General features: G+C 49.2%; 2 protein-coding genes across 5 annotated transcripts in view; one reads left to right on the top strand and one right to left on the bottom strand.

Annotated features, from left to right (window-relative positions):
* The first annotated feature begins 3759 nt into the window (after window positions 1–3759).
* On the top strand, window positions 3760–7222 carry BRD3OS (BRD3 opposite strand). 4 transcript variants are annotated; one of them, XM_060199342.1, is made up of 3 exons: window positions 3760–3883; window positions 5009–5158; window positions 5630–6156. In XM_060199342.1, exons 1-3 carry the CDS (start codon window positions 3857–3859, stop codon window positions 5705–5707), a joined length of 255 nt encoding a protein of 84 aa, XP_060055325.1. In that variant the 5' UTR covers window positions 3760–3856; the 3' UTR covers window positions 5708–6156. The 4 variants fall into 4 exon arrangements, with proteins under 4 accessions (XP_060055325.1, XP_060055326.1, XP_060055327.1 ...); XM_060199343.1 differs by having other exon boundaries at window positions 3795–3883; window positions 5009–5054; window positions 5768–7222; XM_060199344.1 differs by having other exon boundaries at window positions 3826–3883; window positions 5009–5054; window positions 5630–7222.
* A 1193-nt stretch (window positions 7223–8415) lies between these two features.
* The window catches only part of BRD3 (bromodomain containing 3), a 41148-nt gene continuing 25270 nt past the window's right edge, over window positions 8416–24293 (bottom strand). The window contains exons 10-12 of the mRNA XM_060199341.1: window positions 13718–14010; window positions 12846–12974; window positions 8416–11615 (exon numbers count right to left, since the gene is read on the bottom strand). Coding sequence (XP_060055324.1) covers window positions 11500–11615; window positions 12846–12974; window positions 13718–14010 — 538 coding nt within the window. The 3' untranslated portion in view covers window positions 8416–11499. The remainder of the gene's footprint in view (window positions 11616–12845; window positions 12975–13717; window positions 14011–24293) is intronic.

Below are 24293 nucleotides of genomic sequence, written 5' to 3'. Positions count from 1 at the left end.
TTGAGAGTCTAACACTTTATCCCCGGTGCCACTTCCCAGGCCACTAGTTAGTCTTTTTGCCCCAAGGCCTTCTTATGGGTGTGGGAATTTCACATTTTTTAATAAAACTTTTTTTAACAATTAAAAAATTTTAATGTATTAGATAGAGATAAAAATTGAAAAAGAAAAAAAAATTAGGGAGAAAGAAGACACTTGTAGACTTGCTTCACTACTCACAAAGCTTATCCCCTATAGGAGGGGAATGAAGGCTTGAGCCTGGGTCCTTGAGCACTGTAATGTGTACATCCAACCAGGTATACCACCATTGGGCCCCCTCACATTAAAAAAAAATTATATTTATTTATTTATTTTCTCTTCTGTTGTCATTGTTTTTTATTGTTGTAGTTAGTATTGTTGTTGTTATTGATATCACAGTTGTTGGATAGGACAGAGAGAAATGGAGAGAAGAGGGGAAGACAGAGAAGAGAAAGATAGACACCTGCAGACCTGCTTTACCACCTGTGAAGCGACTCCCCTACAGGTGGGAAGCCAGGACTCAAACCAGGACCCTTAAGCCAGCTCTTGCTCAGGGCGCCACATGCACTTAACCTGCTGTGCTACCGCCTGACTCCCCCTTAAGTTAAGGTTCCCTGATCACCTCTTCCTCCCTTCACCACCTCTGGAACTTCACTTCTTCAGAGTGCCATTTTCTAATAGAGAGAGAGAGACAGACAGACAGACAGACAGAGAGACAGAGAGATGGAAAGACGTCACATACAGACGTTTTCTTCCTCCAGTGCAGTGAGGACCAGACTGAAAGCTAGATGATGGGACTGGTACAGTGGCTAACCTGGTTGAGCTCACATGTTATAGTATGCAAGGACCCAGGTTCGAGCCCCCGGGCCCCACTACAGAGGCAAAGCTTTGCAAGTGGTTAAGCAGTGTTGCAGGTGTCTCACTATCTCTATCTCCCCCACCCTCTCAGTTTCTGACTATCTCTATCCAATAAATAAATACAATAAAAATTAAGAAAAAAGGGAGTTGGGTGGTAGTGCAGCTGGTTAAGTGCACGTGACGCCCTGCACAAGGGCTGGCTTAAGGGTCCTGGTTGGAGCCCTGGCTCCCCACCTGCAGGGGAGTCGCTTCACAGGTGGTGAAGCAGGTCTGCAAGTGTCTATCTTTCTCTCCCCTCTCTCTGTCCCTCCTCTCTCCAGTTCCTCTCTGTCCTATCCAACAATGACGACAACAATAATAACTACAACAATAAAACAACAAGGGCAACAAAAGATAATAAATAAATAAATATTTTTTTAAATTAAGAAAAAAAATCTGGATGGCATGCATTCATAATAAAAGAGGCACTTTCACAGATGAGCTATCTTGACTGCCTTGTTTCTTTCTTTTTATTTTATTTTCGTTTATTTTATTTTCATGGGAGAGAAATGAAAGTTTCATGTTCTGGCATATGTTGGTACTGGAAATTGAACTTGATACCTTTGTGGCTCAGGTATGATATGCCTCTGCGATATCTCTCCAGTAGTTCTTTACTGTTTTATTTATTGATTGATTTGCTTACTCCCTTTTGTTGCCCTTGTTTTTTTATATTTATTTCCCCTTTTGTTGCCCTTGTTGTTTTTTTATTGTTGTTGTAGTTATTATTGTTGTTGTTATTGATAGACAGGACAGAGAGAAATGGAGAGAGGAGGGAAGACAGAGAGGAGGAGAGAAAGATAGACACCTGCAGACCTGCTTCCCCACTTGTGAAGCGACTCCCCTGCAGGTGGGGAGCCAAGGGCTGGAACTGGGATCCTTATGCCGGTCCTTGCGCTTGGTACCACGTGCACTTAACCCGCTGCCCTACCGCCCGACTCCCCCCTTTTTAAAAATTTTATTGTTATAGTTATTATTGTTGTCATCATTGTTGGATAGGACAGAAAGAAAGGGAGAGAGGAGGGGAAGACAGAGATGGGGAGAGATAGATAGATACCTGCAGACCTGCTTGTGAAGTGACTCTCCTGCAGGTGGGAAGCTGGGGCTATTTTTTAAAAGATGTATTTATTTCATAGGAGAGAGAGGCCAGAGCATGGATCTTGACCATGCAGTGCCACAGTTTGAGCCCTGGGCCTAAGCATGCAAGTCCTGCACTGTTCCACCTACGCAGCCATTTCCTCAATTGCCCTTCTAATATTATTTTAATTTTATTTACATTTTTTGCCTCCAGGGTTAAAGATGGAATCCACTGCTCCTGAGGGCTTTTTTTTTTTTTTTTTTTTTTTTTGTATAGGACAGAGATAAATTGAAAAGGGGAGGGGAAGATAGAAAGGGATAAAGATAGAGACCTGCTTCAACACTTATGAAGCGATTCCCCAGCAGGTTGGGAGGCCGGGTCCTTGAGCTATGTGCACTTAAACCTGGTGCACCACGGCCCCCTTCTTTTCTTTTTGTGATCCTGGGATTTCTGTATGTGTGATTCCACTTTTGTAGGGCCTACTTTGTCATTCTATGTAGTGCCGGGGCTTGAACCCAGGTCCTTGCCCATAATCCCAATTCTCCTCCCCCCACTTCTAAATCATCACTTTGTCTCTTATGAAATTACAGTAGTTTTTGTACCATTTTTTTAAAGATAGAGACAGAGGGGCCAGAGATAAGGGAGGGGGAAGGGAAGAAGGGGAGGAGAAGGAGGAAGGGGCAGGAAGAGGGGGTAGGGTAAGGAGAGGGAGAGGAAGAAAGAGGGGGAGATGGGGGAGGCGAGAGGAGGAGGGAGAGGGAGAAAGTGGCACCAAAATTTCCTTCAGTGTAATGGGGGCTTGAACCCTGTGCACATGGTAAAGCAGCATACTATCCAAGTGACCCACTTTGCTGGCCCTCTTACTATTCTGGATAGTAAACCTACATCATCTTCCCACAGGGACAAAATATCCCCTTTGTCACCTCTGTCACAGAGGCAGCAGGCAGCTGGCACTCCTCCTGGGGGGGGTCTGGGTCTCAGCTCCAAGAGTGTCCCTATTGTTAGTTCAGAGACACCAGCTGCAGGAGACAGAGCCTCCCCAAAAAGTCTAAGTCCCAGCTTGAGGTTTACAAGTCATCACAATGCCAGCCTCTACTCGTTGGTAGTTGTTGCCTACAGTTCCACCTCGGAGATGCTTAGGTCTTTTATCATCTTACTTATTTCATTTTTTAGATACACAGAGAAGGAAAGAGACCACAACACCTATGCATATAGGCCTTTAAAAAAATGTATTTCTCCTTCCTTCCTTCCTTCCTTCCTTCCTTCCTTCCTTCCTTTCTCTCTCTCTCTCTCTCTCTCTCTCTCTCTCTTTCTTTCTTTCTTTCACAAAAGGTAGAAAAAGAACCAGAGCATTGCTTTGGCATATATGATACTGGGGGTGCAACTCGGGACGTCAGGTATGTGGGTCCATTGACCTAGCGACTGCACACCTCCCAAGCCACCAGCCCTGGCCACCTCCTGGGCCGCCATCCCTGCTTTTGAGATTGTGCCAGGGGGCACATGTAATTAATTTTCTGGACACCAAAGAGTGAAAAATGTTCATTCGACAGCAGCAGCAGTGACCGCAGCACTCAGGCAGCCGCGCATAGCCGCGGGCGTCGGTGAGCAGGACTCGCGGGCTTGGTCTGCACTGAGGTCCCCGACGCCCTCTACACCACCTGCGCTGCGCGCATTCATAGCTCCGCAGGGCGATCCATGACTCCAGCCATCCGCCGCCTGCTGGCTCGGCGCTCCACAGGGTTGGCTGCGGCGCTGCCATGGAGACGCGACCGCAAAGCCCTGCCCCTCCCACCCGCCCCAGAGGCCCGGCGGGTCTTGGGCGTCTCCAAGGCGGCTCCTGCGAGCGGACAGTGGCGGACTTGCGGGGCGATGGGAGGGCCTGGGCGGGCGCTGGAGGTGGGTTGAGGGGACAGGAAGCTGGAGAGGTTATGGCGACCTGTCACGGGGGATCCCGGGCGCAGGCGCCAGCTGTAGCTTGGCGGTGGCGGGCGGGGGTGTTTGGGGGGACCCCGAGTGTTGGGAAGGCCTCCGGGCTGGGGGTGGGGTGGGTCCTGGCGGAGCCCGGCTTAGTGGTGGGAGTGGGGGGCTGGTGGGTGGACGCGGGCCCGGACGGGGAGGCATGTTGCTGGGGAAGGGGAACAGAGGTTGAGGGGGACTCAGTCCGCAGTGAGGGTGGGACTGGGCGGTGCAGAATGGAAAAAAAAAGGGAAAGGGGCCCAGCCGTGGCGCAACTGGTAAAGTGCAAGTATTGCCATGGGCAAGGACCCGGGTCCAAGCCCCCAGCCCGTGTGTGTGTGTGTGTGTGTGTGTGTGTGTGTGTGTGTGTGTGTGGTGTGTGGTGTGTGGTGTGTGGTGTGTGGTGTGTGTGTGTGTGTGTGTGTGTGTGTGTGTTGGAAGCTTCAGGAGCAGTGAAGCAGGTCTGTAGGTGTCTCCCCTCCTTTTTTTTTTTTTTTTTTTTTAACCAGAGCGCTACTCAGCTCTGGCTTATGGCGGCGCGGGTGATTGATCCTGGGACTAACAGAACCTCAGGCAGGAGAGAGTCTCTTTGCACAGCCATCATACTATCAACCCAATGTTTTTTTAAAAAATTTACAGTTTATTACCTTTATTTTTTGGATAGAGACAATCAGAAATTGAGAGGGAAGGGGGAGATAGAGAGGGAGAGAGACACCTGCTGCCCTGCTTCACTGCTCCTGAAGCTTTTCCCCTGCAGGTGGGGCCCAGGGGCTGGAACCTGGGTCCTTACACACTGTAACTTGTGTGCTCAACCAGGTGCACCACCATCTGGCCCTTTCTCCCTTTCTATCTCTCCCTCCCTCTCAATGTCTCTCTGTTCTATCAAAATAAAATAAAGTTTAAACATTTTTTAAAAAGAAAAAATGTAACCTTGCTGTGCTGGGAAAGCATGGGCATGTGTGTGTGTGTGTGTGTGTGTGTGTGTGTGTGTGTGTGTGTGTGTGTGTGTGTTGGGGGTAAGGGGTCCCCGTGTGATTTCACCTGGCATTTTTCTTTCTGCTTCAGGAGTTCCGTGCTTGGACTGGAAGAGGATGCCTGGAAGAGGGTGCGGGTGAGTGGGTCAGTGGACAGCCTGTGCCAGTGGCATCTGGTATCCCGTATGTAGAAGCTGTTCCTGGAGGTGCAGGTCCTCTCCAGCTCTTAGGACCTGCACAGGTAGAGACTCCTGGGACATGCCCACAAGAGATCCCACCACCACCACTGCCAGTGGATAAAAGAAGGAATACTAGACACCTGTCTCACTGAAACTCAGTCCAATCAGAGTAACTAGTAGAAATATGTGTCAGCAGCTGGGTTCAACACTGATCCAGAAAGAATTAAGAACAGATTTGTGGGGTGTATATGTAGTGGGGGTGGAGTGGGATAGTGCAGTGGTTCTACAAAGTGCGCTCATGCCTGAGGCTCAATCCCAGCACCACTGTAGCTGAGTGGTCTGGAAGGAGAAAGAGAGAAAGAGAGAGAAAGAGAAAGGAGGAAAGAAAGAGAGAGAAAGAAAGAAAGAAAGAGAAAAGAGAAAAGGAGAGAGAAAAGAGAAAAGAAAAGAAAGTGAGTCTGTGGTGGACACCTGGCAGGGCTTCAGGATCCTTTTTCTCCCCCACCCCTGATGAGATGTCCCTTTATCTGCAGCATAGTCTTGGGGAAGAGTCCCAGATCAGCACAATAGCAACTGATGCACTGGCCCCAAATCCCAGCATGCTGTGCTGAAAGCCAGTCCTGGAGACTGCTGTCCACTTCGGTCCCCTTGCATAATGTCCTTGTATCCAGGGTACCAGAGGCATCTTACCAGGTGGTGGAGTCAGAATTGTTCCAGACATCTGACACCTCCTGAGGCGGGTTCTTCTCCAGTCATTCCACACCTGATGAAGCGATGAACTACACAGGACTGTCATCAGGGAATTCTGGGCCCCGACTGCCACTCTGAGAGCCCCTTCTCACAGCTCTTAGATGGCTTTCCAGAATGTTCTGAAGTGCCGCCTCTCAGGTCCCCTTGTCATCCTAAGGGCCTTGCCTATGAATGACCTGAGTGCCTCATTTCTACCCTTAAGTAAGACACCTTCCATCCCAGCTTCAGAGAAACTTGTGAGTTTTGTGTAGAAGGTTGGTACCATCCACCAGGGAAGCTGAGTTTGGAACAGGAGGCTCCAGCCAGCAATGAGCGGCCGTGCCCCACTGGCAGAGAAAGCCCTTTCTGAGAGATATGCCCGCTGCCGCTACAGAGACACCTCCTTGCTCATCTGGCAGCAGCAGCAGCAGAAGCTGGAGTTGGTACCCCCTGGCACCTACCTGAGCCGGAGCCGGAGCATGTGGTACTCCCAGTATGGAAACGAGGCCATCCTGGTCCGGGACAGAAACAAGCTGGAGGCCCGGGACACAGGTCGGTCTAAGTTCTGCACAATTATGTAATCCCAGTGTGAAACCCGAGCTGTACAGAAAACCAGTTATGTTTCATTCAGCTGTCTTGTCCTGCACAACAGGGAGAAGTGTGTAGTGTAGTAACAGTGACAATTGAGCCACATGGTAAGGTCCCGAGGCTCTTAGGCTCCCAGGCGCAGCTCCCAGCCCTTCTCACACCAGCTACAGCTACATCCTGGGAGCCATTCTCATCCTCCAGGCCAGGCTGGGACTCAGGCAAATGCTGCTTTTCTGCTGCGGTGCCAAATAAGCAAGCAGGAATAACTTCCTTGTCACAAACCCCCTCTTCACCTCTGTATGGGTTGTTTGCAGTATTCTCACTAGCTGGGCAAGAGTGAGCCACGTCTAGAGAAAAGGTGAAGGGGTCAGTGGCATAGAGGCTCAGCTGGACTTCAGGAGCCAGCAGCAGTGGGGAGGAACTCCACTGGGCTTTCATTTTGAGTCCAGTTACCAAAATGGTCATCACCTCTCATATACCGTGGGGACTTTCAGACACTTCAGACTCATGGACAAGGACATCAAGAAAAGGCTAGTGAAAGCAAACAGTGCTTTTTACATCCCGTTAGTTGATGGGTGTGGTTTTGAATGGAACCATGGGGCTGAAAAAAGGCAGTCTTGGTGGCTGGTGTCCTGACCTCTCTGTAAGCTGTGCGTTGGTGCCCACCAGGGTGGGTAACGTTTGAGTCATTTTAACAGGATTTGCCATTTGCTGTCATTGGTCTTTGCGGCCATGTGAATGTGGAAATGGCTTTTGTCCAAGCTGAGCTTTCTTTTCTAAATAAATACCCTTTAGGACTCTTCTGTCTACTTCTTTCTCCTTTTTTTATCTTCACGGTTGTTTACATCTTAATTTAGCATTCAGGATTTAACAGTCATGTTTTACGATTGCTAAGAGCCTGGTTGCAAAGCCCTAGTGTGTCCCCCACTCACAGTGAGCAGTGGCAGTTCTGAAATAGCCCCTTGCACCCCCATCTTGCTCATGGAGTCAGAGTTTTGCTCCTGTATCTTGTATCTTGCTTGAGTGTTGAGAATGGACAGGTAGCTCACACTTTTTGCTATCTGGCCAATGGTGCTTTTGGGAGCTCCCAGGCGGGCTCTCTGCTGCCCAGTCATACCTGCCAGTCACCATGCACAACAGGTCCTGAGCTGCACTGTACGCATTCCTGTTGCAACTGTGAAAGTTCATTGGCAAATAGCAGCCCAGCAACGGCCAGGTTGGGCTGCGTTCTCCCCATCAAAAGCCCGTTAGCAGGCCTGGTGGCCACAGCCTCCCTCGGGTCCTGTCATGCTTGCTGACAAAGACCTTCCTGGGCTGGCAAGGTGCCCCTGAGCTAGGCTGCTCAGCACTCTGGAGGATGTTCAACCAAGCCTGCTCGGGAAGAACATCCCCATCAGGAGCCCCTGGAAGTCATCAGGACCCCACATTCACTATACCTCAAGTAGGAGTCTTTCCTGGGAATGCTATGAGTGAGCCTGGCTCCCACCAGGGAGATGGTTTCCAAGCTCTTGCTTATTGTGACACCCCATTAATTTTCCATGAAGCCTCTGTGCTGGTAGGGAGCAGATGAACCCGGCTGATGTGGTTTCATGGAAATGTGTCAGCACAGTTACTAGACAAGGTTGGTGCCTGGGTACACACTGAGGCTGGCAGAAGTCTGATGGGGAAGGCACTACCCATAAAGAATGACCAAGTGGGGACTAGAAGCAGGCTTCTGGCAAGTTTCAATGAAATGAAAGGAAAAGGGCTCGAACTTGTGAAGGCCGAGAACCAGAAACGTGTACACAACTGGTTTGAACCCTCCTCACACGTTTCCACTGAGAGTCACAGGGTTTGTCATCCTGTCCTCATGTACTACTTGGGGAGGCTGCGGTGGCTGCTGCTGCTAGGGCACGCAGCACGTACACACACAGACACAGACATAGACACAGACACACACACACACACACACACACGGCTGGGAGCCAGTTGAGATCTTGACACAGGAAAAGGCAAAGGCAGATTTGTTTTTTTAATTTTATTACGAAAACAAAACAAATGCCCCAGGAGAAGGGTCCATGATTACCAGAAACATCAAAGAGTACTTTCTACCATTTTTTAAAATTCTGTTGTGTTGAGGCCAGCATTGCAATAAACAAGCTAAAACTACTTACATTGGACTCATGTTCAGTAACTGACATTTACAGGAATATACTAGAAACGGCACTAAAAAAAGTTTTTAAGAAAAAAGTTACAGTAAACTTGCATGCACACCATACAGAAAAATTAACATTTTTAAATATTAAAAAAAAAAAAAGGAAAAATTCCTGGAAGTGTTAGCCAGTAAGAAGGAACAGCGCTCCCCTGGATGGAACAAATCCTCAATCACACATGGGTGGTGTTTCTTCCTAGACGACTATAATAAAAGACATGGATACTGCAAAAGAACAAAAACAGTGACGAACAAAAAAAGGGGTTGGGGGGAGAGAGGAAACTGTCTATCTTAGAGCTGGTAAGCTGAGCAGGGTCTCTGGAACCAACTACCGAAGTCAGCTGCCCTGCCTGGGGCTCAGGTGAGTGTTCCACTGCATCAGCTGAGAGACTTCACTCAGTCCTTTCCTCCTGGGCGAGAGCCTGGGAAAGGCTACCCTGTAATTCTAGACCGTCTCTGCTTATCCAACTACAGTATTCCCAAAAGAAACGGGAAAGCAATACCCCACAGGCTGACCTCAATCAAGGGTGGTGAGGGGCGCCCCCAAACCCTGAAATCTGTTTTGAAGTCTGGACAGAAAGCACTAGGAACATTAAGAGTTGGTGATGCTTCCTAGAGGAGTACCCAGCACCTTACACAGAACTGGTGCTCCCTCCAGGGTCAGAAGTCTCCCTCTCACTGGCCCATCCTAGACCCTTCCGTCTCCACAGCTGGAGTGGGGCTCCAGGCACCCCCAGACCCTGCTCTGGCTCTGCCATGTACCCAAGTGCACACTTCCTCACTGCCAGTGAGATCCTGCTTGAAGGCTCTGCTGATTCTGTCGTTTAAAATAATCCACTCGAGATCTGTTTAAAGAGACACTTGAAACACAAGGTAACTCTAAAATATGGCAAGTTTAAAACCCATGTATATATATTTTTACAAACAGAACAATTAAAAGTTGGACAAACTGGCTCAAAAAACTCACCAAGTAACAGAATCACACCAGCAGTTAGAAAAAAGAAATGGTCCTCCACCATCCATCCCCTCCAGAATTCTCTACAACGGCCGGGGCAGCCACGGCCATGAGGGTTGGCGCGATCTGAATCGATTTTATGAGCTGTCAAGAGAAACTGACTAGGATGCTGCTGGGTAGTCCCTCTCTCCACCCAGGAACACTGGCAGAAAGAACTCACTACAGGATCCAGGTCAGATCACCCCACTCCACCCAGTATCCCATGCCTCCACTTCAACCACACCTGGGCTGTGTGGAAAATGCTGGAGCAGGGAGTCCTGTGTGGCCTGTAGGAACAGAAGGCTCTGGGCCTTGAGGCTCTCCCACCCCTGGGGAGAGAACAGGAGAGAGCCAGGTGGGAAGACTGCACAGGCATGAGGGCCAGAACCCCTCCCCTGGAGGAGGGAAATGAAAGGTGCCCAGGCTGGGGGCCTGGCCAGCAGTATGGGACACCCTTGCACTCAGGCCAGAGGGCAGCCTCTGGAAAAAACCAAAGCAAACATAACCTTCTGTTAAACTCTGTATATTATTATTATTTTTTTTTACAATAGAAAGTTAAAAATCAAGACTTAGATTTACTATACATTTTTCCCTCTCAGATTACAAAGTTTATATTATATAACTGGGGTTCCCTAAGTGGATTCTTTTTAAAAACAGTCCTAGAGTGACCAGGAGTAAATACAAAAGAACTAAATGGGCAAAACAAAAACCAAACAAAAATAATAATAATAAAATAGGACTAGAGAATGTGCTACAGCTGGAAGGTGTCTCAACCTATGTCAGGTTATACACACACACACACACACACACACACACACACACACACACAGAGAGAGAGAGAGAGAGAAACAGAGAGCCCCAAGACCCCAAGATGGGGGGGGGGAGGGTGCGCACAGACACGACTGAGCACCAGCCCAGGCCACAGAACTAGCACCTGGAGGTAAGAGGTCCATCATTTGAGCGGGAGGGGGTGGGGTGGGGGAAGGAGGGGGTCTTGAAACCATGAAAAAGGCCTACATTTCTGCTATTTGTAAAAATGCGTTTCTTTTACAGTTTTTCTTTTTTTCTTTTTCTTTTTTAAAAAAATGACCAATGGTGTTAATAAATAAAGTATTCGTATATACAGAAAGCAGGGATGTCGGGGTGGAGTGTGCAGCCACGCTGACAGCTTGGGGACATGTTGGGCTGGGCTTTCGTAGAAAATTGAACCTTACAAAAAAAAAGGTCTTTTTTTTTTTTTCTTTTTCTTTTTCCTAAGTTGAGGTAAAAGTTTCAGTGTATGGAAAGCTGCACACCGCACCAGAAGCCATCATGTTCCCTCATGAGGGCGCCTGCCAGCAGAGGCCAGAGAAGCCTATGCTGGGCCCTGCCCCAGGACTCTGCAGCCAGGTCTCCCGGGGAGGCACATCCAGAACTGGCAGGAAGAGACAACCCTGGACTCAGAGGCCCATCGGTGGAGAGACCCCCATCTGCAGAGCTGAAAGCCTTCTTCACACAGGGCCAACTGAGGAGGGGTTGGGGGGGAGACATCCTCCTGACAGGTTCCCTCTGAGCCTCAGACTAGATGGGCGGTGCACAAGAAAGGGAGTCAGTCCTGCCGAGAGGAGCCTTCAGACAGTGGCTGCTGGGTGTTCCTTCTGCAGCTGATGGTTGGCAGCGGAGGTCAGTGTCTTCAGGAGGTGGGACTTGGTAATGAGGAGAAGACCCTCTGCAGATGCACACCTCCTCTTACAGTCAGACCTTTGACCTATGAAGGCAGAAACTGGAAGAGCCCGTAACACTGAATGGAAAGGAAAGCCTGCACACCATGGAACAAAAGTAGTATATTAACCAGAGGGGAGACACTGCAGAGTGTGGTGGGGGCGATGCCCACGGGTCTGTCCAGGTCTGTGCCAGTCCGGTCACTCCGAGTCGCTGCTGTCTGAGCTTGAACCGCTAGAGCTGCTGCTCCCAGACTCGGATGAGGAGGAGCTGCTGAGGCGGGATGGCCCTCCAGAGGGCACCGAGCCCGACTTCTCTGAGGGAGAGGAGAGCGAGCAGGTGAGAAGTGCGGTGGCAGCCCTCTCCCTATCTGCCCTTCCACTAATCACTATTTGCCCGGGAACTAGCCCACCTCAGCACACACCACCCACACCCTGACCCATTGTTCTTAGACTCGGCCACTTGGGAAACATGAACACGTCAGCTGGGACACACTGAGGTGTGGACACGGCTGTAGTTTAGCAAGGCTTGGATCGACCTTCTCGTGGTGCATCCCGTGAGTACCCATTCATTGGGGAAACTGACGATCCTTCCTAGCCGACTGAATCCACATGGATCCCAGTCACTTTCAAAGCCAGCAACAAGCAGCTCCTGACAGCTTTCAACCTGACGCTGTTGACTGGCTACAGAAGAAGGGCAAACGCTAGAAGAAGAAGAAGCAAGGCTCTGGCTGCTCAGGGTGGCAGGGTCAGTCTGGGTTTGTGCACAGAGCTAAGACCCCTGGGATGTCCCGAGTGACAGGAACGCTTCTGCCACTCCTAACAAGCCCTTTCAATGACACTGAGTCCTTGCTAACACAGGAGGATCCAGAGAATCCCAGGATGGAGTTACCCTACCTCCCAACACCTGTCCTATACGTCTCCATCTAGGGGGGGAACGAATGGCAGCCTGTGAAGCCTGTCTTAGTGCTGGCTTCAACACCCACGATGATGTGCTGACTGGGGCATCCCAAATGATCACCAACTGATCACTGACCAGCATCCTTGGGTGGGGAAGAAAAAGATTTGTGCCCTCCCTTCCTTTTAGCCTCCAGAAAAAAAGAGGCCAAGGATGCTCTCCTACACGCGGCCTGCCATCAGCAAAGCACAGGTCTGGCGCTGAGGTGGGCACCTACCTCCACTCTGAGCTCACTAAGGTGCTGGGATCCCATGGAACTGCCTGGGGCAAAGGAGGTATGATCCCCAGGCCTGGGTGGGTGGAGGTCCTGAGTCATGGGGTCCTACCCCCGAGGGGCCGTAAAGGGGCTCTTTCACAGAGCCACAGACCTCCCATAGGCTCAGCTTCCCTGTAAGCCCTAGGCTAGCCCCTTGTCTGAAGATCAGGGCTCAGGAGGCCAGGTGCCTCACAAGAGGACACATGGTCTGCTACCTGGTGGAGCCACACGCTGGGGTATACCAGCTCCCAAGTGGGTGACTGTGTCCACCGGGCAGAGTGTGGCAGAGGTGGCCAGGGGCAGGGTACCCAGGGAACCAGGTGAGGCAGGCACCTTTCTTAGCAGGCTTTTTGTTGTTGTTCAGCTGCCCACTGACGTCCTGCAGTCGCTTCTCCAGCTCCTTCTTCTTTTCCTGAGCTAATTCCTCTTTCGACTTGGCTGCCTGCTTCTTCCCACTTGTGGCTACGGGAAGAAGCGAGAGGCTGAGGTGAGATGAGATGTAACCAGGCGGGTGGGTGCAGGGAAGGGTGGGTCTGAGTGCTAGGGTCACAGCCCAGGATGCGCTAGATCTTGTACTGTAGCTCCTCACCCCACCAACCTCCATACAGATACAATGCCAGGCCCCTACATGAGGGCTGTTCCTGTGATTCCCCTAGGCCTTCCCAAGTGGACAGGTTCTCTCCACCCCAAACAGGGGCATGGCAGAAACACAGCTCAGTGACCCAGTGCTTTGAGCCTGTAATTCATGGTGCGTCTCTAACCATGGCTGTCCCTCAGCCTTGGCACCTGGCCCAAACTTGGCCCCCGCCACCTAGCACACCTGTGCCACCAATGGGCAGGCAACTTTCTGCTGAGGGTTCAGGTTTTATGCACCTTGACTTGGTCAGGCCAAGCACCCAGGAAAGACGAAGCACAAGAGAGCCATAGGCAGGCTTGGTGCCAGTACCCTGTCCTCCCAAGCTGTCCCCTCACACAGACTAACTGCCGACCTTGGCACAGACAGGTCTGCACTAGCAGAGGGCGCCTGGGAGGTCTAGGGTAAGGCCCTCGGCTGGTACCGGATGAATGGGGTGAAGGTGTCCCAGGGATCCAGACTGCCTGAGTGAGGAGGCCAAGGGACTCTGGCTGGGGTGCAGCTTCCTCTGGAGTGGTGGGTGGTGTGGGCAGGAGCATAGATGGGGCAGAAGAGGCTGAGTGCCACTTACAGAATGGCTTCCTCTGCTTTTTCTGTAAACAGGACTTGACATATCTCTCGAGTTCCCGCAGAGTGGTGGGTTTCAGGGTCTCAAAGTCAATCTCAATCTCGTCGGGGTTGGAGTCCCGCAGTGAAGGCTCCCGTGACTGGATGATGTGAACCACGCGGCCCAGCTTCTCACCAGGCAGCCGGTTGATGTCCAGGCTGAGCTGCCGCTTCTCGTCATAGCTCATGGGCAGGCCCTCCTCCTCCTCCTCCGAGTCGTAGGAGGCTGATGCCTGCTTGCCGCCCTTCTTCGGCTGTCTGAAGCAGAAGGCCAACAGTGTTGTGGTGGGGGATCTCCTGTCCAGCCCCCCCCTCCCTGGACTGGGTTTTCTGATCAGAAGATGTGCTCAAATGGCCTCCCACAGAAAAGCCAGATGGCCCAAGGGCTGCACACATGCTCTGGGGACGCAAAGCCCCTGTTCTGGCGTCAGGGCAGAGGCTGCTCCTGGGCAGTGCGGGGGTGGGGTGGGGGGCTCAGGTGGACGTTGGGACAGAACTGAGCAGTGAGCTCCCCTCAGTGTCCCAAAGACACCTCCAGCCCCAAAGCTCAAAAGCAACCTCCACATTTAGATGATCCAAGCAAAACTGGGAGAGGGGACAGAGGAGTCAAACACAAGGGGACAGGCTAATTACATCAGATAGCCAGTCTAGACATGGCACTTAGAGGAAAAGGACAGTTGGGTTGAACAAGAAACAAGACCCAGGGGCCAGGGGGCCAGGTGGTGATGCATCTGGCTTAGCGCACACATTACAGTGCACAGAGATCCAGGTTCAAGTCCCTAATCTCCACCTACAAGCAGTGAAGCAGTACTGCAGGTGTCTCTCCCTCTCACTTCTCTTTCAGTTTATTTCTGTCTTTATCCAAAATATGTAAAATAAAATATATTAAGCAAAGAAACACCCAGTATAGGATGCTATATACACAGAAGCTGCTCTAAGGGAGTCAGGCGGTAGCACAGCGGGTCTCTTCAAAGACGGTGAAGCAAGTCTGAAAGTATTTGTCTTTCTCTTCCCCTCTGTCTTCCCCTCCTCTCTCCATTTCTCTGTCCTATCTAATGATGACATCAACAACAATAACTACAACAATAAATAAATAAAGGCAAAATATATACCTGAAAGCAAAAGTACACAGTAGTCTGTAGTGAGTCAGTATAAATTTCATAATGAAATAGTGTCTACTTAGATACCCTCCTTACCTACTTCCTATTACAGTTCTCTCACTCACTCCAAAGATAACCTTATCAGAGAAAGGACTGCAAAAGCTGAATAAGGGCAAGAGACTGGCATACTTTAACGATGACTCTTTTGTCACTATCAGGCCACCCCATCATCTGGGACCCTATTCAGGGAGTCCTGAGATTCCCAAACAGATAATGATGGGCCTAGACCTTGAATAAATCCCTCTCTCCACTGTTACCAGTCATCTCTATCAGGAACAACAAAACTGACCCCTTTTGGGGCCCCCATAGGACCTTGCCCTCTACATGGATCAACAATGGTAGAGAATGTTCTATCCTCCAAAGGGGAGTTGGACAACATACTCTATGCTACACCTGAGGAAGATGGATCCTGATATTGGGGCAGCTTGGAATGTTCCTACTCATGACTATAGAATGGGAGCTCAGATCTACAGGGATGCAGAGGTCACATAGGCTCCTAAGCTGAATAGGGGCCCCAGATCAGGTCAAATCGATGGGGTTTACAGTCAACAATATTTATATACCTTCCCCATATTTGGGAGCTACTCTCTTCCATGATCCAGCTTTCTGGTCCTTTTTCCAGCCATGACATCATCTCCCCAGACAATAACTTGGACCTAAATATCAGATGTGGGGCCTTGCATAAGCTGAGGTCGAGCATGGCATGGGCCACACAGGGGGAACCCCTGGATGACTGAAAGGTAAACGCCTTCTGTCAGTCTCCCCAGGGGCTTATCCTTATGGGGTGAGAAAGAGGGAATCTGCTGAATGGGTCTCAGCCCCCTTATGAGTTTCCTTCTCATGCAAGGGCCCACATCCCCTCTGTGCTAGCTGGCAGTTTTCGCTTCCTCATTCTCCAAACTAGCTTGACCACTTACCCAACGGTTACTGGGAAGACCCTCATCATGTCTCTATCCCCTGCTGTCTTGACCATGTAAGGTATCCCTTATCATTCCTGACTATATAAGGCTAGGCCATAGTCGCCTTGTTCTCCCCCCCAACCCCAACCTATAAAAACTCTTGCTTGCCATGCAATAAATGTGCTATTCATAGACAAATAGTGTCCTTGGGCGATCCTTGGCTTCGTCTCTTGCCGAGATCCGCAGGGAAAGACCCCCAGTTCGTAACTCACCCTTGCTGCCCTTGATTTGAACCTTTCAGCCCTCTCCTCTGGTGCGCAAGAGAGTGGGTCAGCTGACTCAGTTGGATTGAGAAGCAGGGTCCTCACCAGGACCCCGACATCTGGCGCCTGAACAGGGAGATTTCTTTGAACATGCAGCAGACAAGAGGTGGTTTCTGGTGAGTACCCCTCGGCCGCTCGGCCCCCGCAGCCCTCTATCAGGGGCGCTGCAGATCTCCGTCTCTCTTTCTTTCTTTCTCTCTCTCTCTGGAAGTGGACCGCTGCGAAGACTCAGATAAGAGAGGTCGCAACTGAGGAACTCTGGCCAGGGCACCCTCTGGTGTTTCCCAAAGGCGGTCTCCCCTCTGTCTGACTGCCTGTACGGGTGGCGGACCCTTCCCCACTCTCTCCGTGAAGACCTGTCGCGAAGAATCAGACATGCTGGGGAACAACTGACAGCCTTCTGGCCTGGGTACCCACTGGTGTTGGTCAAAGGCCCCCCAACATCTGCCTGAACCTCGACAGCCCGTTCGGGTGTCAGGACAAAGTGGACTTCCTCACACTAAGGTTCCATTCTTCTTCTCTCTGTCATGCACAACCGCCCCACTCACCAGAAAGAGCCCCAGGTTCGCTGTTTCTGTGCTGCTCTCCTTGCCACTCGCTCTCAAAAAAACAAGCCCTTTCTTTCTGGGATATTGTCCTTCAGGTTGCCCTGTGTTTCTCCACTGATAATGTCTATGACTCAGACGGTTGGGCTAGGGTCGCATATCTCGCTTGTAAAGAAGAGTCAGAGGGGCTCATAGAACTTCCTGTCCAATTTCTGGCCATTGTCGCTGCTCTCCGACAGTGTGCTGGGCCCCCCTTAAAAGGTGCTGAAAAGTCCTCCTCAGACACCCCTCCCACGCATTCAGCTGAATCTGAGGAAACTGCCTCCCACTGCAAGTCTGATTCAGCCGCTCTAGAAGCAGCGATTCTAGATTTAAAAGAACAGATCTCCCTCTTAGCCCAATCTCAGACACATCCCCCAGAACCTGTTTCTAAAACCCCCTCCATCCCTCCCCCCATACCCCGAGCCCTCAGTTCCACCCGCCCTGGCGCTAGGCCGCTCCAAGGCCTCCCCCACTAGTGGAAAGGTTGAATCAGACTCTGATGAAGAGGCAGCAATAACATAAAGGTGAGATCGCTTGTCTTGCTGAGGCCTACAAGGCACCTCAGACCCCTATGGACTCTCCCTCCATCTAAGTCAAAATATCCTCCCCGCCACCTTATGCCAAGCCTTCTGCCCTCCTCTTGTGATCCCCCATCTTTGCCGACTGCTCCACCTTCTGACACGGAGCACCTGTACCACCTCCGTGATCAGAACCTTCACGGCAATCCCATTAAGCCCCTCCCCGGTCTGGGTGAGTAGTGGCATGGCAATGTAGGAAAAACTGTCTGCTCTTAAAGAGCTGATCCAAGAGGAACTTGCTCTAGGGTACATTTGCCATTCTTGTAGCCCTTGGAATACCCTGGTATTTATCATCCAGAAAAAATCTGGAAAATGGCGGTTACTTCAAGACCACCATGTGGTCAAAAAGACAATGCATATCTGGGGCTCCCCCCAGAGAGGCTTACTTCTTGCTTCAGCCATTCTGACCAGGGTTCCGCAACTGCAAAATGCTTTGCTTTCTCTATCACAGTGCTCAACTCTGGGGCCAGAGGACTGGCTGAGTGGCTGGTCCTGTCCCAGGGCATGGCTAATAGCTCTACCATTTGCCTGGAGGCAGTGAAAGCTGCCGTTCTCCTGCATATCATTAAAGGAATTTACATTCTTGTATGGGAGGGACCTCATACCGATCTTATCTCCTTCCGTAACAGACTTATCCCCAACCCTGCGCCAGCGATTGACAAGTACCACCTTCTGGTCGGGAGCTCCCCCAACCTCTCCTCCTCCTAGGGCTGGGGAGTGTTCTGTGAGTCAGAGAAAAACTGTGGCATTTTAAAACGTCAGCCATTTTTCTTGGCCTTTAAGGTCTCTGTTTTAAATAAGGCCCCTTCAAGTTCTAAGGGTTTCTTTTAATAAGACTATAAATATCCAGGGCACACGAGGCTTGCTGGTGGCCTCTGTTTGTCCAAGGAGAATGCCCATATCAGAATCTTAAAGTGTAAGATCGAATAAAGTTTTATATCCACCCTTCTTCTTCTAGCGTTTGCCCTTCTTCCGTAGCCAGTCAACAGCGTCAGGTTGAGCCTGATGTCTGCTTGTTGCTGGCTTTGAAAGTGACTGGGATCCATGTGGATTCAGTCGGTTAGGAAGTATCGTCAGTTTCCCCAATAAATGGGTATCCACCCTTATTCATAACCAGCCAAAGGGTGTTACATAAAAGATAAAAATAAAACTAAAATAGAAGAGTATATACAAGTAATTAAATAATCTTGGGATAAATCTATAATAAATAAATTACTAAGATCCTAACAGTAAACTAAGTTCTAATATTGTGCTTAAATTGTTTAAGCAGCCTTAAATCATACTAAAGAGATGATAAACATTTTTATTGTTGAAAAGGCCTTCCAAAATCATATAAAGATATTTAAGCCAATTTTAATCATTGAGTTATCAATTCTAGTGAACTTCTAACTTGGTACAAGTTTTTTCTTCACAAGTGAATGATTACAGCTATGACAAGCCTTCACATGAAGAACCAAGTGCTCATATGGTAAGATTTTAATATATAAGAAATGTCCTTATATGTAGTCCAATTTCAGCTTATGTGAATTAACAACAATATTTGTATGTTTTACTCATGGGTGTGTACTGACCTGTAAGGTCACTCATATCCCTAGATTTTTTTATATACTCCTCCAACATACAATTCACTTAATCTTTTCAAAATTTACCAAAACTTAAAATTTTCAAACTCTCATTGTTTGAATGCCTCTCATTGTTTGGTGTGTGCCTCTCTCCAAAGACCCATTCTTGCTGCTGTACCCATACCAACCTTAAAGACTTCCAAGATCATCTGGGCTATAGCCCAAACTGGTGTATCTTGTTTTGTTATTATGGGCCTCCACTTACAGATCAAAACTGATAATGGTCCTACAAATCAAAGCCTTTTTGCTCATTATGGAGTATTCTCATACCACAGGTATTCCTTACAATCCACAAGACCAAGGTATCATCGAGAGAGCTCACCAAACCCTAGAAAATTAATTAATAAAATAAAAAGGGGGAATACACCCCCCCCCCGAATGTTCAGCTGGCCAAGGCTCTTGCTACATTTAATATTTATAAAAAGTCTGAAAAACCGGTAGCGCAGCGGGTTAAGCGCATGTGGCTCCAAGCACAATGACCGGCGTAAGGATCCCAGTTTGAGCCCTCAGCTCCCCACCTGCAGGGAAGTCACTTCACAAGTGGTGAAGGAGGTCTGCAGGTGACTATCTTTCTCTCTCCGTCTCCCCTCCTCTCTCGATTTCTCTTTCTCCTCTCCAACAACAGCAACAACAACAATAATAACCACAACAATGATAGAACAACAAGGGCAACAAAAGGGGAAAAAATGGTCTCCAGTAGCAGTGGATTCATGGTGCAGACACCAAGCCCCAGTGATAACCCTGAAGGCAAAAAAAAAAAAAATTCTGAAAACCCCCTTATAGTTAACCACTGGCAAGCTCCCCACTTCCTCCCTGCTATATAGGTCAGATGGAAGGGGTCAGACCCCCTGCTAACCATGGGAAGCGGATTTGCATGTGTTTTTCCACAGGACTCCAAAACCCATCTGGGTCCCTACCTGCCATGTCCGTGCCCACAGGATGACACGACTCTCCCTAACAAAGAACAGAAGACACTGGAAGACCCGCCAAAGGACAACGCCCCCCAGTGTTGGGAAATTGTGAGGATGTGGTTGAGCTTGGCAGGGCTTGACTTGAGGGGACATCCATCCTGTCAGTCTCTCTCTCTCTACTGAGAGGTCAAGCAAGGAGGGACACAACCCCCCAAGGTTTGCCTCCTCTTATCAGACTCCCTGCCTCACAAAGCACCCTGCATTCCTGAGACTATGGCCTGTTCCCTTATTATCTAAATAATCATTGTTTTGCCTGAAAGATCCCCACCCATTCCATACCTTTGATCTATCTTCTTTCTACCCTCAAGACCCTCCCTGCCTGCAGAGTATTATTAATCCTACCAGTTAAAACCCTCGCAATAGTTGCTAAGAAGTTCCTACCTTTCCCAGCCCCTTTTGCCTTTCTCCGCCCCTTTTCTAACCATTTCCGTTTCCGACTTGCCACCTCTGGGTCCGACTCTGAAAAGCCTTGGCTCTCTGACCAATAAAGAATCGAATCGCCTTGCTACCATGAGCTCTGTTCCTGAGTCATCTCTCTCGTGTTGCTGAGTGAGTAGCAGCCCGGACTGGTTCCGGTCACGTTCTCTCCAACCCAGAGGGTGCAAGCCCAAGAAGAGACACCCCCACGCTAGCCCGGTAGGACAACGCCCCTGGGACTCATAATGTGACATGGCATGACCTGAAAAACCTGATACACAGAGCCCAGGGACATAACTCTCCTATAGCCCCTCTTTTACCCCTTGCCCTTTCCATATATCTTGTCTTACTATGCGCCCTTTCCACCTCTGCTGCACCTGCTACTCTCTGACAGTTTCAGGTGCGGGAGACTTACAATGGGATCAACAAGATTCTAGGAACTGGGAATTGCTCCATCCAAGGGTGCCAGTCAGCCGTCACCATCCCAGTCACCCCTGCCTCTGTGACACCTTGCTCCCACTGTACCCAAGGATGTCCCTATGTTTGCTTCCCCTTTTACAATACCAGGAGTTACCTAGAGTGGGTCAACTACTATGGAAGATGCCGCTATTGGTCATATAATATTCATGGGGTCCCTGATGCTTACATGCTTATTATAGCTCATAAGAGGCCCAAGAAACAGTATTTCTCTGGCCTAGGCTCCCTCAAGTTGCCCATCCATGACCCATGGGATAACAGATGGGCTAATGGAGTTACCAGAAAACTATACTCTACCATGTTTTCCTCCTTCCCCACAGCCAGTATTTTTATCTCCCGACAGCTGATCCCCATCCCCAGAGCCGTCCAAACCCAGAATAAGATAACCAAACAAGAATAAGCCCTCTCTCATGCTCTCGCCTCACCACCCAGCCTTGACCTTTCATCTTGGCCTGCGAATCTGCACTATGCCATCTCTCTCCTGAACCAATCCTCCATCCTTCCCAAAACTTCCAGCTGCTTCCTATGTGCTTCCCTCAACAGACCATTCCTTGCCGCCACGCCACTGAACCATACTCCACTGGATCTTGCTAGTTTACCTAACTCCTCCTCCTTGGCTGAACTGCCCCCTCTCACTTCTATCCCTTTCTACATGGGAAAATTCCACAGCTCACCTTGTACGAACAAGGCGAATTCCAGTGGCTGCCGTCCCTCACCAGGACTAAACGAGCAGTGTTTCTTCCCCTCATTGTTGGCACTGGGCTGACCACCTCTATCGGACTTGCTGGTGGTGCCCTCGGCCACACCCATCACACCTCTGGACTCCTGGAGGAACAACTTCAGCAATCCCTAGACTTCATGACAGAAGGCCTTGAGTCCTTGCAACGGCAGATTACTTCACTTTCGAGATAGGCCCTTCAGAACTTACGTGCCCTAGACCTTCTGACAGTGGAAAGAGGGAGTACATGCCTGGCCCTCCAAGAAGAATGCTGTTTCTTTATAAATGAGTCTGGACTGGTTGAACAAAATGTTAGGACTTCACAAAAACAGCCTCAACCTTAGGGGCCAACACCGCCCTCTCAACTCTGACTCTTGGTTTAACTCCCCGCTGCTTTCTTGGCTCCTCCCCCTCTTAGGCCCCTCCTTACTATTGCAACCCTTGCCTTATCCAGTTCCTTAGGAGGCATTTACAAGATATCATTAAGGTTACTGTCCAGAGGGTCTCAATTCACCCCTATACTGCCATCCCTCTAGAGGATATTGAATCCTTTGCCGATACTGACCCATAACACCTAGCCATTAAATAAAAGGGGGAGATGTGGGGCCTTGCATAAGCCGAGGTTGAGCATGGCGTGGGCCATACAGGGGGGACCCCTGGATGCCTGGGAGGTAAACACCTTCTGTCAGTCTCCCCAGGGGCTTTTCTCCTCTATGGGGTGAGCAAGAGGGAATTTGCCGAATGGGTCCCTGAGTCTCCTTCTCGTGCAAGGGCCACATCCCCTCTGTGCTAGCTGGCAGTTTTCGCTTCCTCATTCTCCAAACTAGCTTGACCACTTACCCAACGGTTACTGGGAAGACCCTCATCATCTCTCTATCCCCTGCTGTCTTGACCATGTAAGGTATCCCTTAACATTCCTGACCATATAAGGCTAGGCCATAGTCTCCCTGTTATCCCCCCTAGACCAACCTATAAAAACTCTTGCTTGTCATGCAATAAATGTGCTATTCATAGGCTAATAGCATGCTGGGGTGATCCTTGGCTTTATCTCTTACCACAATCTGCAGGGAAAGAACCCCCAACTCATACTCGCCCAAAGGTCAGGCTCAGTGGGAAAAAAAAAAAAAAAAACTAGTATAGCCACAGGCCCTTTGGAATATGACTAAAATATGCCTACTAGCTATCTACAAAATGGAGACCCTCCCCCAACTCTTCATCTGCACTATTCCAGCCTTTAGGTTCATGATTAGTCAACAATTTGTTGGCTTTCTATGTTAACTCTCTTTTCAACCACCAGGTTTAAAATGTTAGCATGATGTCAACCAGACTTCCCTGAACAGATGACCCCACCAATGTGTCCTGGAGCTACGATTCCCCAGAACCCCACCCCACTAGGGAAAGAGAGAGACAGGCTGGGAGTATGGATCGACCTGTCAATACCCATGTTCAGCAGGGAAGCAATTACAGAAGCCAGACCTTTCACTTTCTGTATCCCACAATGATCCTGGGTCCATACTCCCAGAGGGTTAAAGAATAGGAAAGCTATCAGGGGAGGATACAGAGTTCTGGTGGTGGGAATTATGTGGAGTTGTACCACTCTTATCCTACGGTTTTGTCAGTGTTTTCTTTTTATAAAAAAAAAAAAAAAGAAAGAAAGAACAATGACATTTTGGCAACTGTGAATAGTACCACAATGAACAAGGGGTTAATATTTTTTCAAATCCTGGTTTCAGGTCTTATGCACAAACACCCAGAAATGGGATATTTAATTCTTTCCTTACTTCCTTTTCTTTCCTCAACTCTTCCATTCTTTCCCCTTAGAGAAAAGCTAAAAATGCCAGATGCATGTATCTAGTTTATTAAAGGGCTTAACATACACTTGGTTATCTATTTGTTTAGATATTTATTGCTAACAATTATTCTGTGTTTAGCCCCTTTGTTTTTGAGCATTAATATGATTTGGGGGGCTAGAGAGAGGTCAGTGGGTAAGATAATTGCCTTGCTATGCATGGAGTTCAGAAATGGCACCCCAACACCACACGGATGGTGCTGTGGGGTCCAATGTCAGGAACAAAGGAAAGGAAACAGCATCTCTTACTCTGTGGCCTTGTATCTACAAGCATGCCACGCCTGCTTGGGATGGGAGTGGGGACTGGTGAACTGTGCTGCCTCTGCACTGACTCTGTGTGTACCTTTACACCACGCGATACTGGCACTGCCTTTTATGCTGTCAGCTTCCGCACTGCTTGTCCAGTATGCCAACCCCCATCTGTCACAACCTATAGGACAGGATGCCATGCAGTCCTCCTGACAAATCTCATTGCAGTCAAGCTTCAAAAGCATTCTTCCGATGAATATGGGATGATCTCATTCATAGGTAGAAGTTGAAAACCATATCGGAAGAGAACACACTAAGCAGAACTTGGACTGGAGTTGGTGTACTGCACCAAAGGAAAAGACTCTGGGGTGGATTTGGGTGGGGGCCTAGAACATGATGGCAGAGGACCTAGTGGGGGTTGTATTGTTATATGGAAAACTGGGAGATGTGCATGTGCGAACTACTGTATTTAATGTTAACTTTAAAACATTAATCCTCCAATAAAGAAAGAATAATAATTTTTAAAAAGCGTCCTTCCTGGATACACTTGTCAGTGGCATAGGATGAAGGCTGGAGAGATAGCATAGTGGTGATACAAAAAAAAAAAACTCTCAAAGTCCCAGATTCAATCCCCTGCACTGCCATAAGCCAGAGTTAAACAGTGTCCTGATCTCTCTCTCTCATAAAATAA

Source organism: Erinaceus europaeus, chromosome 10 (genome assembly GCF_950295315.1).
Source record: "Erinaceus europaeus chromosome 10, mEriEur2.1, whole genome shotgun sequence".
NCBI classification, from domain to species: domain Eukaryota; kingdom Metazoa; phylum Chordata; class Mammalia; order Eulipotyphla; family Erinaceidae; genus Erinaceus; species Erinaceus europaeus.
This window is presented reverse-complemented; position numbering and strand designations above follow the sequence as displayed.

Excerpts from the sequence above, each read along its gene's own strand:
- BRD3OS (XM_060199342.1), top strand. The coding sequence starts at position 3,857 with ATGGGAGGGCCTGGGCGGGCGCTGGAG. Across the intron at positions 3,884-5,008 it reads GGCCTGGGCGGGCGCTGGAG|GAGTTCCGTGCTTGGACTGG; the intron begins GTGGGTTGAGGG and ends TTTCTGCTTCAG. Across the intron at positions 5,159-5,629 it reads AGCTCTTAGGACCTGCACAG|CATAGTCTTGGGGAAGAGTC; the intron begins GTAGAGACTCCT and ends CTTTATCTGCAG.